Consider the following 16067-nt stretch of genomic DNA (forward strand, 5'->3'; position numbering starts at 1 on the left):
AACTCGGTACTTGTGATTTGTCAGTCAAACGCGGCGCGTGGATTTGACAGTGCACTGTCACCGTTTCTTTTCAATTGTCTCCCGCTCATTTGTACCGACAAAAAACGAAATTCCAATCGATCACTGGCTTATTTTTTTTTATCACCAAAGCCACCCCCACCCTCCTTCGAAAGAAGAGACATTTTTCTGAGCCAAATACTGAAGTGGGCAGCACGTGCTATTCATAATACAAACATCTCCCCTGTTTTTTCCTTTTGTTTTCATTTTTTCCCCGTATCACTACCTTTCTCATATTACTTTGAAATCCGCCGATACTTGCGTTACTACAACCAGAGGATCCCCCCTCTCGCGTTCCGCACTAGGACGTCCGGTGTGCCAGATCCAGACTCTGTTATAGCCTAGAAGGTGCAGGAGATTACGATTTGGTACAAGTCACAATGAGTGCACGCGGGGAAGAAGCCGGCGAAACTTCAGGGACACAGGAACAGGAGCAGCCAACTACATCGGAGACTCCAGCGAAGCGAGGACCGGGCAGACCAAGGAAGCCTCAGCAAGTCAGTGTTTCTCAATGTTTTTCTTGATCCGATATACCGTAACCTGCCAGAAATGCAGTTGTCACTATAGGGTTCCAATTGCGCGTTGGGGATAGGGAACTTGGGCGCAGCGCGGTACCTATGTCTTGAGAGCAAAACTTTAGCAGGAAAACTAACTGGAGCACAGGAACGCATATAATGTAGTAGTTATACTATAGTAAGGTTCGGTGTGTTTTTAAATGTGTTTAGTGGTAAAGCTTGCGCAATAAATGTAAGGAGAGAGGTCCTTTAACTCTTCAGGAGAGGACTCGCAAGTGGAGATAAGCTATTCGTGCAGTCCTTCTGCCAGTTTCACGATCCAGCAAACTGCCACGAAATACTGCAGAGATAGACAATTAAATGTTTGAAAAATGTGCGTCAAAGTATGTCAAATAAGCAATATACAGATAAGCAACTCATACCATTGCAGGATGTTTTTTTTTGTTGTCCTTTGACATAAATTCTAACCTTTTGGTTGTATAGCCTATAGCTTTGCAGAGCTGCACAGCACAACGAAACTGCTTTGTATTTTCTTTAATGTCGTTTACAACTTAACCATTAAGTTGTAAACTTACTTTTCTGTTTGTTTTTCTTTTGCTGATGATGTTTTTGATTAGGCCCAGTAGCCTAATAGGCTTACAACTGCATTTTGTAACCTACAATAGTAGTCTATGGCCGATTTGTTTTGATTGCCAATGATGGGTAATGAAATAAAATATGTAGGCGAGTTTAATTACAATTCTATCAGTTGAGTCACACATCCTGCGACATGCGAGAGCATTTTTAAAGTATTCATGTGGATGTGTTTATGGTTTATAGGATATGATTCACTGCGTAAAGGAAGTTATTGATGAGTCACACTAACATCCATAAAACGTGTTATTAAAAAAAAAAGCAACCAAACGCAATCTGTGCCAAAATTGCAATAATTTCGTAGAACCTTTTATAACATAGTAGTAGGCTACACCGGCGTAGCTAGGCTGAACCAGTTATTTTTCTTTCTTTTTTTTTTTACAAGCAGTAGAGCAAACATGTTATTTATTTAGAATCATGTTTACATTCAAACGTTTTATGTTCACATTAAAATGATAACACAATTAAAAGGTTTGACCCTAAAAACTATTTGGGACGACATGCACTATAAATTAAAATAGGTCTACAAACGCATCACAATCACGTGATCATGGGCTACTCTGGCACTTCCGAAATCAGATATTCAGATATATTCTTAGAATTAAAGTAATCAGTTAGTAGCATGCCATTTTAATAGGTTAATAGGTCTCACATTTCAGTAACTGCTTATCATGGTAAAAGTGCATGGCAATTCTCAGACAATAAAAAGTCTCAATTTAAGATGTGCAAATTAGAAAATGAGGATTTTCATGCTTGTTACACACACTCCACTCACTGTGAGATCTGTTCTACCACCTTGACTGCTGCTACCCTCTGTCTCTCTCTCTCTCTCACACACACACACACACATGCACACACACACACACGCAAACACACACACACACACACACACACACACACACACACACACACACACACACACACACACACACACACACATTCACAAACTTTGTCCCTCTTTTCGTCTTGACAAAAATATTGTTTATTGTTGCAAACCTTGTCTGCAAAAGCATTTTTTTTTTTTGGGGGGGGGGGGCACTGGGCCATGGCTTTATTTCCTGTCCTCAACAGCCATGTTCATGTTCACCTCCTCCTCTCCTCAGGAGCCCACCGGAGAGCCTGTCCCCAAACGACCGAGGGGCCGCCCTAAAGGAAGCAAGAACAAGGGCCCCTCCAAGGCTGTGCAGAAGGTGAGAATCAGGCTACTACAGCGTGTGTGTGTGTGTGTGTGTGTGTGTGTGTGTGTGTGCCCCAACAGCACCCTGACACCTCAGCATCACCTCAACGCCTGGCCATTCATCACCAGTGGAACACACACACACACACACACACACACACACACACACACACACACACAAACACACGCGCGCGCACAGACACACACACACACACACACGCGCGCGTGCACAGACACACACGCACACACACACACACACACACACACACACACACACACGTGTTACTTCATTTGTCTCTGCACCATTCACAACTCAGTTAGGAGCAGTAAGGTATCTTTTTGTGCATATTGTGCATAGAAAGGTAGACATTCCTTAATCAATACAGAGGCTGGAGGGTGGGAGGCAGGGGTATTGTTATAGAAGGTGGGTCAATTCTGGACACTGGAAAAAATGACAAATGTAAACGCAAACGCTAAAATGCGCTAATTTCCGTAAAAAGGTGGGTAAACACTATTTACCAAAAAATAGGTGCGGTGTGTTGACCCTCCACTACTTCACTGGTGGGAAGTATTACTGAAATGTTGACAGTAGCAGAGAAAGTGTTGTGTGTGGGACTGGCTGCTTGATGTCTTAATTGCAAACCCTCTATGTTGTGCTTCTGAATGGTCAGGCAGGGAGACAAGCCAAACCGCAGCAGGCTGAGACCAGTGCAGCATGTTTCAGCACCACAGTAAACACCCCTTTCTAACAACACACACACACACACACACACACACACACACACACACACACACACACACACACACACACACACACACACACACACACACACACACACACACACACTGAAGCTTGTCCCTTATTTACGTCAAATGTTTTGAATGTTTTAAAGACATTTAAGAACAGCAGAGAGAATGGATGAATGATTAGACAGATCACAGCAGCAAAGAGAAAGTTCACATTTGTCCGTTCCAGAACGGTGGGGATGTGATTGACCAGAAACGGGGGCGTAATTGACCAGAAAATGTTAGTCAATGTTGAATTTCCAAATTGGTTCAAATTTGGTTAAGGTTATGGTTAGGGATAAGGTTAGGGTGAGCGTTACGAGTAAGGTTATGGTTAGGGTTAAGGTTAGGGTGAGGAGTTAAGGTTAGGGTAAAGGTTAGGTTAAAGGTTAGGGTCAGTTTTAGGTTTTGACCTAATTGAGCTGTCAAAGGGACGCTGGTCAGAAAAGTCCCTTTCGTCTCTCCCCTTTAAGAAGTTCACTGTAACATTTGGTTTACAGTACCAACTGTGTGAGTATACTCTCAGATGTTGGGGCAAGTCCCGATGTCTTCATCTGTTTTGGGGATTGTTAGTGATGAAATGGCAGCACAGTCAGCACTCCGCTGCCATCAGGAACCATTGTAAACAATCCCAGCTTCTTTGAAAACGGAACCACTTTGCTCTCAGAGTAATCCGCTCTCATCTCATCTGGCATTGTTATGATAAACATAAAAGATATCAATCTCACGAGATGAAAGGAGTCGTAGTTGCACAGGCGTCTCGAACATACACTTTTTGCAAGTTCCTTTCCTCTCCCCAAAATCAATCATTCCGAAAATCCCGAAAGATATCATGATCGCTTGCCCTTGTACTGTATTTGTAAGCCAATGCTTTACTGTGTCACCGAGTGGCTTCCGATACACTAGAGGCTTTTTAGAGCTTTTAAGGCTTTAAAAAAAAAAGAAAAAATTAACCTCACACGCAATAAACCTAATTGAATTGCTTGTCAGCAATCTCCATGTATTATCTAGATAATTTCTCCACCCATCTGTCATGACATATCTTATATCCATCTGAGTGTTCTTTTCTATATCCAGTCCTGTGTTGTGTGTCACAGATGCATCACAGAAATAAGTGACATCCAATTGATAAAAAAAAAATATATATATTACTTACAGATTATCTCATAAATGAATACCGAGCAGTTAAAGACATATTTTTGGGAGAAAAGGAAGGATTCTCCCAGATTGTGGTGGTTCCGAAGCATTCTGCTTTGTACAATTTTGCCGTAATGGTTATAAATCTGTTATAGCGGGACAATACACCCCCCCAATATGGTATGATGCACTTGGGTAATAAATGGGTAATACATGAATACAGTTCTGTATGGCTCAGTTGGCAGAGCATGGCACTGGCAACACATGGGTTGTTCAGAACATAATGTACAAACAATGTCATGCACTCACTGTACTGTAAGTTGCGTTGGTTAAAAGCATCTGCTAAATAGCACAAACATCATAAATGGTAATGATCCAACAAAATGCCAAATGGAAACTAGTCATGTGAGTGTAACAACAGTCTGAGCAATTAAACAATAATTCCAGTCAATAACATTATCATAATCACACCACCAAAGCCACCCTAGTCCTCAAAGATTAGCTGGATCATCTGCTTAATATCTTTGTCCTGATGACACACTGAAATATTTTCCATGGAGAAGTCATTGTTGGAACCTGATACAATGGACCCCTCTGCTAATTTTAAACCCTCCTTCCCCAAGCCTAGTTTGGCCTGATGAGGCCAGCCGCTGCTAATGAGCACTGGCCTTGTCCCCCCTCCGCCTTGCAGATCTCTCTCTCTCTCTCTCTCACACACACACACACACACACACACACACACACACACACACAGTCACACACGCGCGCACACACACACACACACACACACACACACACACACACACACACAGTCACACACGCGCGCGCACACACACACACACACACACACACACACACACACACACACACACACACACACACACACACACAGTCACTGTGGTGTGTAAGTGCCCTCACAGTCCTCCTCAAAGCCCTGGGTATGCACTGCACCGCTTACCATTGCAGACATGCGAGTGCTCCTCATCGCGCCCGGGCGAGACATGCAAACACACTGATGATTAATTGAACAGGGTGTTGTCTTACAGACCATTAAATCCCCTGATTAAATATGCAGCATCCCAAACAGAGAACCTGGATTAAAGTACACAGATTGGCTGTGGCGGTGGTGGGGAGGTAGAGGGTTCGTAGTGTGATCTGGGATTGCGTAACTCAGGGATTATATGCATAGTTACAGACAAGTTTTTAACTATCAACAGTTGAATTAAAACGGAATGTTCTAAAGAAAAAGACGATGATTAAACCGAAGAACATACTTTTGAAGCTGTTTGCGTTCCGAACTGTCCGGTCCGTGTCAAAACACTGGAACTGGAACATACTTTTTCATCATTGCGTCACAACAATACATGTCCAGTGTCCATCATGCTTTAAACATGTTATGAGTAAGAACTCTGGTATGGGGTGAAAGGTCACCAAGGCGAGCCTAACGGAGGAGTGACATGACAAACGCGTGAGGTCAGAACATGGAGAGGCAGGGATGAGGACAGGCCAGCGGGAGGTGATCTGAGGTCTTAAACAGGGTCTTCACGCACGCGCGCACGCGCACACACACACACACACACACACACACACACACACACACGCATGCACGCACGCGCACACACGCTCAAGCACGCTCACGCACGCACGCACACACACACACACACACACTGAACAGACCCCAGTCATACAGTACAGTACAGTGTCCTTAAACTGTCTGAGTGTGTATCTCTTATGTCTGTCTGCATGCATACCATGGGAATAAGGGTGGAATTTACAAAATGCCTGTGCCTCTTCAAATGTTTCGCTGAAGTGGCCAAAGAAAAATGTCAACATGAAGGTGTTTTTCTGTGAATCTTCTCACTTTTAATCAGTTGTTGACTGATAGTTTCTGTCGTTGACTGTGCTTTGACGTTTTTTCGTGAATGATATCCTACTAACCCGACTTCCTAAAAGTACCTGCAGTGCGAATCCCCCCCCCCCCCCCAAAAAAAAATAATACAAAAAACGCTTGACGTAAAAAGCTTCTCATTTTCAGTTAGCTGAGAAATCATTGAAAAAGACATGCCCTGTCGTTTTAATTGAATTAACTGAATGTGAAATTCAACTGACCCCAACCATGCTAAGACCTGCCTGGAGACGGGCATGTCCTCAGGGTTCCCACTCTGAATACCTGCAGCAAACCACACTGACCGGTACTGAGCTAACCGTTACTGAACCACACTGACCGGTACTGAGCTAACCGTTACTGAACCACACTGACCAGTGTAGTGTTGAACCACTGATACCTCTGATCTCTCAGGTCATCTGCAAAATTCATAGTGGCCTAGCGATTAGTCTAGGGTTTCATTTGGGTCCTTGCCTGACAAAAGCCTTCAGCCCTGGATACTACTTAATATCCCATGAATTATTGAAACACGTCTTGTCTTGTTAATTGTCTTCTACTGTGGCTCTATAGCTTCTTCCTCGTCTCATGGCTATAGGAGTCAGCCTGCAGGGCCAACCTCTCCCACTTCCCACAAATGTCAAATTATTTTGTTGTATCTTGAAATCAGATAAGAGCGGGTAATACCTTCACCGCAAGCTGAGAGCCAGGGGCATTCCACGGGCAGTATCCATTTCACAACAAAGAAGGAATGCTCTGTAAATATACTTTGGCTTTGAAATGATAACTGAGTCAGTCTGACTGGTGCTATGACTGAGCGGGAAGGTATTCTGCACTTATCAGAGGGACCAATGCGATGATGAATGGCCGACGCAACTACAGCGTACGCGGCGTACACCGAGAGTGTGGAATTCACCTTTTACACTAGAGTCTTTAAATCAAGGAGAAACTGAGGTAGCTAGTTGCTGGAGTTACCAGACAGACACAGTCAATGTGTTCAATGTAACACAAACTCCATAACTGTCCATCAAAGCCCTTATCTGTGAGTTGAGTCCATCAATAGTGGTCTACTCATTTCCACATGAATAGCATACAATTCTACAGGTGAAATATTACTCTCCACTGACTGGGGTAACTTTTGTTGCCTTGAAATGGAGATTTGTTTTAGGTGGGGGTTAGGGGAAGAGGCGGAAAGAGGCAAAAACACAAGGGGGAAATGCCTCACTTTCTGCTTTTGAAGGGTTTAATGCTTCCACCAAAATAATGTACAATAATTATCTCTGTATTATACGTATTAACTTATGTGCACAATTATAATTTTTTATTAACACTGCCGAGAATATTCAATCTTCATCAATGACTGTTTGTTTTACAGACAGCGGAGGCCACCGGAGAGAAGAGGCCCAGAGGGCGACCCAGGAAATGGGTAAGTCACCTTTAACTGACTTCACAAAACTGTAGATTTGTTTGTCATGTTTATGAAAAAGTATCTCCACACTAAACTAACAGTTCAGCAAGCTTTAACCTAAAATGTTTTCAGAATGCATTTGTGGCACAAAGAATTATCCATCAACAATTTTTTTCCGTTGTTTAAGGCTTTCAGTTCCAGTACATTTGGGCTCTAAGTGGTATAACTGTGGATATCTTTCGATTAAATGGTAATATTTTGGTTATCCCTATTTCACAGCCAAACACACAAAACAAACAAACATTACCCGTGTCAGATTTTGTGGTACTCTGTTATATTGGTTGGTTTAATTATGTGGTTTGAATACATGCAGGCTTCCTCCTTAGCCCCTCTGCTGGTTGCTTGTCGGTGTGTGTGTTTAGGGAGATCGTGCAAATGTTTGTGTTATCAGTCAAAGAAAATGTTTATACTTCACACTGACCACAGGAATACTTAAATAATTCCTCAGACAGCTTAAAGCCCTCAGTGTTTATCATCTCATACGTGACGCGGCTGATTGATAGTGCAGGGAAAAGCCGCAGGGCAGTTAGAAGTGCCACCAGGAAGACTGTAGAAAGATACCGGGAATGTGAACTTTCTCCTGCATCCTGTATGTCAAGTCTACATTTGTGTGCGTCCAATCGGAAACCAAGCCAGAGCCCAAAGTACAAGCATAGACTTGGAGAGTCGAGAAGTGTGTGTGTGTGTGTGTGTGTTTTATTTTTCAGTTATCATATCTTGTGTCTTATACAGCAAAACAGATATGCACTGAATAAAGTAGTCTCCATAATTTCCATGTACAAAAACAAAGTCTTGTTAGGCATATTTCCCTATTCTATGTCAGTGCCTAGTGCCAACACCCTTATCTGCTATTTGGGTGTGAACAGAAAGGTGAGATAATCAGCTCAATACTGTGGGTGCCAGATATGTTTGAAGAAAGCATGGGTAGATCAGGGGATGCTGGTGGAGGTAGAAATCGGACAGGTTTAATTGTAATGCATGGAATGAAATTAGGAATGGTATCAAACACGCGAGGAACACATTTGATAACATTCCTCATTCCATTCCATGCATTACAATAAGCCTGTCCTCCGATTACTACCTCCACCAGCCTCTCCTGGAGTAGGTGTAGCAGAGGTGGTTTGGGAACCACTCTCCCATAATCAGTTACTTTGCCTGAACCCCCAAAGACATGCGTTAGCTCACTGAGCTAATACCTGTGCTGAGGTGCATTTCTTCGATGCGGGACCCTAACCCTAAACTTCCTACTACACGCAAGTTTCTCTTTAAATCCCTCACTTTCAAGGCCCATAAGCATGTATGCCACAGCTACAAGTACATAGGACCTTGTATGCATTGTTTGTGGTAATAGGTCTATTAAGAACGTCACATATTTCTCGGTCACTGGCATGCAGCATTACGGTCCTCTGTGGCTCAGTTGGTAGAGCATGGCGCTAACAATGCTTAGGTTGGGGGTTTGATTCCCGCTGGGACCATATATACTGCAATGTAAGTTGCTTTGGATAAAAGCATCAGCTAAATGGCATATAAATATATGCAACGGGCATGTCTGAAATTTAAAAAAAGAAATGTAGTTCAGCAAAGTGAATCCAGGGAAGATGTAGCTGGAACCAAGTGGAGGAAGCATTCTCACCTGTTTCTATCAGCTCTTTTGATCTGGCTTAGGTTGAAAGCTCATCGCCATACTGTCAGAGCTGCTAGCAAATCAGTTTCTCAACTCTGCTCCAGGCAGCCGCTGAACCCTTGGACTGAACTGATAAAGCAGTTCGAATTTATTGCAATATTTCCTTTGTAGTGGTGCCTGCAGACTCTGTGCTGTTGTGTTGGTGGTGCCTGCGAGGCCCAGGTACACACACCTACGCACCACATCCACCCACGCAGCGGCCTCGATGGCTGCAGCGCTGCGTCAGTGTCTCTGGCATGGATTAAAGCAGCCACAGGTTACTGGTCCGTGTGTTGCAAATTACATTGTGTACATCCAGTACCCTGGCTGGTTATGTCATCGGTTTGACGTCAGTTTTGTTTTAACGTGACAGAGAAGCATGCGGCAGCGTACAGGAGTGGTGATTGACATGCATTGATGCGCTCTAACGTGACTTTGTTAACATTTGGAGTCGCTGTCCTTGTTGCTTAGTTGGTTTCAGCAGTATTAAAGGCAGGGGTAACTTAGGTTCAGAAGAATACAGCACACTGCAGTTAGACAATATCAGGAGGTAGGGTCTCTACAGACTTTGTAAAGTTTAGAAGGCTGTACTCTACCCAAAACCAATATCCACTCAATCGAAAACCTGAAATGAGCGAATTATTGAAAAGAGGAAAATGTATGAGTATTACAACTAAGGTTAATAGTATTACAAATGACATCCAACGTAAACTGGCCTGGTCCAGAGAGCAGAGAGCGGCCACGGCAGAGAACAGACTCTTCCCTCAGAGCACCCTGTGCATACTGAGCATAATGTATTCATAGTGAATACCACTATGAACTTTCTACCTTTATATATATTTATTACCTTTATATATATACATTATACCACTTGTGTATTATACCGCAGAATGTTTGACTGTGTACCGGACGCTACTTAGAGACACTGATATAATTCACCAGAATGTTTGCATTGGGTTATAGGGGCTAGTGCCCTTTAAGACTTGGTCGCAGTTGTGACGCAGGTGGTCACGCATTTTTTTATGCGCCTGTTGGTTTCACTGGGGGGTTGATGCTGGTGGTGCTAGGTGGAAATAAACTCAACGCATTTGGGCTTTTCACTGCAAACAAGTCTCCGGTTCCTGTGTTCCCTTCGACTCCTACAACTGCATTATATAGCCTTATATCATCTTATAATGATCCTGAGCTGTTATAAGCCATTTTCTGTCAGTTAAAAAAAAGACTAACATAACACATATGATGTATTATACCATCCTACATGCCTATAATGGGTTATAATGCAATATGTGTGTGCCTCAGAGAAAGTGTTAGCAATTAATTATGTTCACTATCACTTCAGCATCCCACAGTGTACTGTAGCACCAGGTTAATGAATGAATGAGTGAACTAATTATATAAAAATACAAATAAATAAATGACTTCCTTTTTGGGATCATTAGAGACATTAATATGCATATACTCAAATTATAGTACAAGAACTTTGTTGGACATAAAGGCACTTCTCGTGCTACATTTTCACATCACAAAAAGGTATATAAATCCTGGTAATGCAACTGGTTGGCTCTCCAATAGCAGCACGGAGAATACGCACGCCCAACATCCTGTCATTCTGAGTGATTCAGGGAAGCTTTTTAGAAAAAGTGACTCAAAAAGTTAAAAAAAAATCTCACAGCATGTGGAAGAGGAACAGGACTGGTAGGTGAAAGGGGGATTCCTGCATGGGAAGCCATCCCAAAAGAGGCCTGCTTGTGCTTGTGCTTGTGCAGACCTGTGCCAGTGATCCAAAAGGACATGACACACACTAAGAATTGCCCATTAACTCACGGACCGCGGTCAGAGGGGAAGAGAGACCGAGCTTATTTTTTTTTTTATGAATGGACTCAGAGACCGCGTCTTTTTTCCGAAGCCCTCCCTCATGTATGGGAGACTTTGTGTGGCTTTTAAAAGCGTGGGTTATGATCTGTTTGATAGCTTTAGTGTGTCACAGATGAAATAGCCTGGCTGCCTCCTAGCAGGGGAGGCTGGTGGAGGGCAGAAATCGGAGGACGGGCTCCCTGTAATGCGTGGAATGGAATGAGGAATGGCATCAAACACACGTGATTTGATTCCATACCTCATCCCGTTCCATGCATTACAATGAGCCCGTCCTCCGATTTCTACCTCCTCCAGCCTCCGCTGCAGTGTGCACATACAGGGTGAACTTGTCACGGGCCTCGCCGTTCCCTATCCAGGACAAACAAGTCAGCTTTCTTCATTCAGCTACTGCTCGCCCTCCTGGAACTAATTATAGCATATCCTTTTTGGCTACAAGGGGCCGCTGGAATGTTTTTCTTTGCCTCACCCCCCCCCCCCCCCCCCCTTTTCCTCCCCCCCCTAAATGGTTAATAGAAGAAGGTGGCCATGGCCACCAGGAGGGAAAGAAAGAAGTGTTTAACCATATCTGGCCCACAGGGAACAGTGAGAGTGTAGGTCTATGGAGTCTGGCCAGACGCTGGAGTGACTGGGTGGAAAGTCTTGACGCCACCCCAGGGCATGTACGTTTGGTGCTCACCAAACAGTCAAGGCATTCTCTCTTCGTCAAGGGAATCATGTGGCTCTTCTTTGTTGAGCGGTGATAGACCCCAGGACATGAAAAAAATGTTTTACTATATTTCTTTACTATAACACTATAAATTATGCCCATAGGTTTTTGTTGTATAGTTTGTGACTCCATTCATATTGTTAGCGATAATGGGCTTTTCTAAATGTCTTGTTTGCCAGATTTGTTGACTTGTTCCTTCTGCACACTCAATGAGACATTATGATGAACACTGAATAGCACAGGTGCATTCTTGTGTCATATGAGACCAAAACTGTTAATATGATGCCATTATTGACAAACATTTAGGGCAGAGGCTTGTAGATTTGGCACAACAAAGACTTGTTCATGTTGACAAGCTGGCGGCTTTGCTGTGATCACTTGCAGTCAATGCATAGTTGGATGAATCACAGTCCTTGATGGTTCTTCAGGGACTTGGGGAGACTTTGGGGGCTGGGGGGTGGGGGGTGGGGGGGGGCTCTACCTGCCCCAGTCTGGGGGCCCTCATGACACCTTACCCAGTTGGCATCGCTGGCACCTTGTCAAGTTCTCCTGGTGCCAAGGAATTCATTGTCCTCCTCCAGACCGATAAGAACAAGTAGGATTTTTTTTTCTCTCTCTCTCTCTCTCTCTCTCTCTGGGACCTTGGGAAGTTGAGAGAAGAATGTTTACATAACAGGGAGAGAGATTTTCTTTCCCCAACAGCTCTACCCCTCCCCTCCGTCTGTCCCGAGCATTCTGTATACCGCCGTATCGCAAGGACTCAGCGTTGGTTTGTCTCCTGCAGTACGTTGACGAGGGTCGAAAAATAAGTCTGTTCGCATTTTTCCCAGGGAGAAGTCGAGATTTAAGAGAGGGGTGTGGAGCAGACAGCTGTGCTCACCTCTTATCTGCGTACATGATGTCATAGAGTTGAAATGTACAAGTGCGAGGCCTTGTCTGCTTGATCTTCCGCCACCGTCCTATTGAATGAAACCCAACATATACCGTAGCGAACAAGAAATGCCCGAATGTCATCGTTTTCATTCCTCTGTCTTGTCGTCGTGTCTTATTCTAAAATATATCACAGCGGAGACGTATCGACTTGCGGTACCTGAGTTTTGATTCCCGTAGCCTCGTTAGAGAAGCCTGCTCAAAACATTATTCGTGGCCTGTAGCCTACGTTATGTCCTCTTTCTCAAAAGAAGACAGTGGGTGACAAGCCGTCCGTTCTATTCATTCTACTCCCTTCTCTCTGCGTCTAAACTTTCTCTGGTCTTGTCCGTTTCAATCAGGTCTGGACAGTGTAAGCAACAGCTCAGTCTCAAGCAGGGACCCCCTGTAGTGCTTTGGTTCCCAAGTCAGCCGTGTGTAGGCTAGGCTTCCACCCACCTCTGCCATACAAATGCTTTGGGATTGTTTCAATGCGGGTTAACAACAGTACAACAGTACTTCCACCTCCCCACCCCCCACCCACCCACCCACCCAACCCCCCCGCACACACACACACACACACACAGCTGGCAGGAACTGCCAAGGTCAGTCTGACCAGGGCTGATCCATGGCTCATTCCCTCATCCTGCTCCTCCTAACTGCTTGGCTGGAAGCTCCACTGCCCCCGTCTCTCTCTCTCTCTCTCTCTCTCACTCTCTTTCTCTCTCTCTCTTTCTCTCTCTCTCTCTCTCTTTCTCTCTTTCTCTTTCTCTCTCTCTCTGCTGCGCTCTGCTCTCCCCTGCGCAGGTGGCGAGATGGACAGGGCAGGCTGTGCCAAGCGGATGAGTTTCCCTGTTAGTAAAAGAGGGGGGAATCTCTGGCCCTCCAACAGCTAGCATTAATCAGTTGTGCAAAGCAGTTCCCCTTTTATGCTGCCAACTGGCTGGTGGCCATTGGGATTTTATGTGTTTGGTTCCTCGACAAGCAAGCAAGACCACAGTGGAGAGGGTGAAGCCCTCCTGTGACAGTCAAGCTTTGGCTTCCTCGTCCATTTGGCTCCGCGCTAGACAGGCTTGCCCTACCGGTTGTCATGGCAATAAATGGCGACACCGGCAAAGACAAACGATTTTTTATTTCCCATGGTGTATCGTATAGGAGCGGTCGGCGAGGAATGTCACAGTAAGATTGCACGGACAAAGACGATTAGTCGGTCCCAAAGCGGTGTTGACAATGAGCGCCAAGGCGAGAGGTCGCAACAGTCATAGACGTGGTACTGTATACTTTATATCCATTTCATTTGAGGTGAAAGAAAACATTATTCATCGCCTTTCCTCCCATCCTGAGTGGTCTGCTTCCATTTCCACTGGCCAGCCAGCTCCTCAATCCCACTTCTCTGGAAACCAACCAGCTCAGCTGCCCTTGAGCTGTCCTGCTCCCTCACACACACACAGCTGCCCCTTTGTGCATGACTCTACCCAGCCACATCCGAGGCCCAGTCACGCCCAGGGCACACTCATACCCATCTCCCGTTTCTGCACCCACGCAAAAACCTACACCCATCCCTCCCTCACAAGGGCTAAATGGAGGTTACTTTTAGACAAACGCTACTATGACACTTAAACATGCGGAAATGAGTAAGTGAATGGGGTGAGGAAGCTCAAGCACAGGGGTGTGTGTGTGTGTGTGTGTGTGTGTGTGTGTGTGTGTGTGTGTATGTGTGTATGTAGGGGGGGGGGGGGATGACGGAGCGTGTAGAGAGAGGAAGTACTCCCATCTCACACAAGGCTTTGCTGCTCTTGGCTTTGGGACAGACACCGTTGGCAGGTGCCAGGGAGCGGAATCAGAGAGTAGGGAAACGAGAAAGGAGGGGGGAGGGAGGGAGAGAGGGAGGGAGGGAGGGAGGGAGGGGGGAGGGAAGTCTGGCAGAGGGGATGAGCAGCACGATTGGGAGTCATCCAACAGTCTCGAATAGTGGTGGGGGAGGCCTGGAAAACCCTAAGCCGCTGCCAAAGTGTGAAAAGTTCTCTTTTTTGAATGCGTGCATATGTGAGGCAGGGGGAACAGGGGTATTGTGATGGGAATTTTGTGTCAAACATTAAAAACCTTTTTATAGCTTCAGCTTGCTTCAGAGAAAATATTGAACTTGGCCTCTTGGGCGTTCTGGGCAGGAGATCCTACAGTCGGCAGAGTTCCTCTCCGGACCTGTGTGTTAGTCAGAGCGTGAATCAGAGGCTCGGTGCGGAGCGGCGGCTCGTGCTTCCTCTGCACACCATGCACTTCCTCTGGAAACCACCGTGACCGGGTGACGACTCAGGCCTCGTTTGCAAAACAAAAACAAAAACAAACACAAAACGGCATGTGTTGTAAAGAAAGGCCACGAAGGCAGTGGATATGCCCCTGTTGACTTAATCAAACGGACGGATGTTCGTACGGGAGCTTTGTTTCCTTATATACAGAAGCATTATCTACTGTGTCTGTGCCTTCGGAGTTCAGCTAAATTATCCGTTATTTCTGCCGAGAGAGGTTTGAGTTCACTTGGCTGCGTACATATCCATACGCACAGCATACAATAAAAAAGTAAATAAGTTCCTGTGGCTAGACTTTCCTCATTAGCAATTCTCACACTGGGTTTCTAATGAGTAACAGGAGTTTCAGTAAAGAACACAACAATGACTTGGGGTAAGTGCAGTGCTAGGCTGGGTTTATTCCGTGGCTGCGAGCTGTGTCCCATCCCTCCCTGGACTGGCCGAGAGAGAAAGAGAGAGAGAGAGAAAGAGAAAGAGAGAGAAAGAGAGAGAGGCTGGACAGCTCTGCCTCATTCCCTACATTCTCAACCCTTCCCCCTCCCTCCCTCTTCTGTCGGCTTTGGCCTGAGAGGCTGAATTCCTGCCAACAGGGGCGTGCGTCCAGGACTCCACACACACCGGGAGTTCGCTGGGACCACCTCAACGGATTTCCACTGGTGACCTCTGTGGTCCCCCCCCACCCCCCCCCCCCCCTACCCCATCCCCCCCTCTCCCCACTTGCCCCCTCCCGCCTCCCCCCCCCCCTACCCTTTCCTGCTTCAGCCTCTGGAAGCGCTTTAATCATTTCGCTCTGAGCCAGCGGCTAAAACAGCAGTCCCGGTAGGTGCTCCGGAGATGAGGATGTAAAAGGCAATGGAGTTCAGAGCCGCCAGAGAGGTGGGGGGGAGTGAGGGGGGGGGGGGGGGAAGGAGATAGAGGGGGGGGGAGAGAAAAGGACAGAGAGAGAGAGAGGG

The 16067-nt window shown here is 45.5% G+C and overlaps 1 protein-coding gene across 1 annotated transcript in view; it reads left to right on the forward strand.

Moving 5' to 3' along the window:
• Positions 1 to 379: 379 nt before the first annotated feature.
• Positions 380 to 16067, forward strand: part of hmga2 (high mobility group AT-hook 2) — a 30442-nt gene continuing 14754 nt past the window's right edge. Inside the window, exons 1-3 of the mRNA XM_083692553.1 lie at positions 380 to 554; positions 2309 to 2395; positions 7563 to 7613. Coding sequence (XP_083548679.1) covers positions 438 to 554; positions 2309 to 2395; positions 7563 to 7613 — 255 coding nt within the window. The 5' untranslated portion in view covers positions 380 to 437. The remainder of the gene's footprint in view (positions 555 to 2308; positions 2396 to 7562; positions 7614 to 16067) is intronic.

This window comes from Argentina silus, assembly GCF_951799395.1.
Source record: "Argentina silus genome assembly, chromosome: 20".
NCBI lineage: Eukaryota > Metazoa > Chordata > Actinopteri > Argentiniformes > Argentinidae > Argentina > Argentina silus.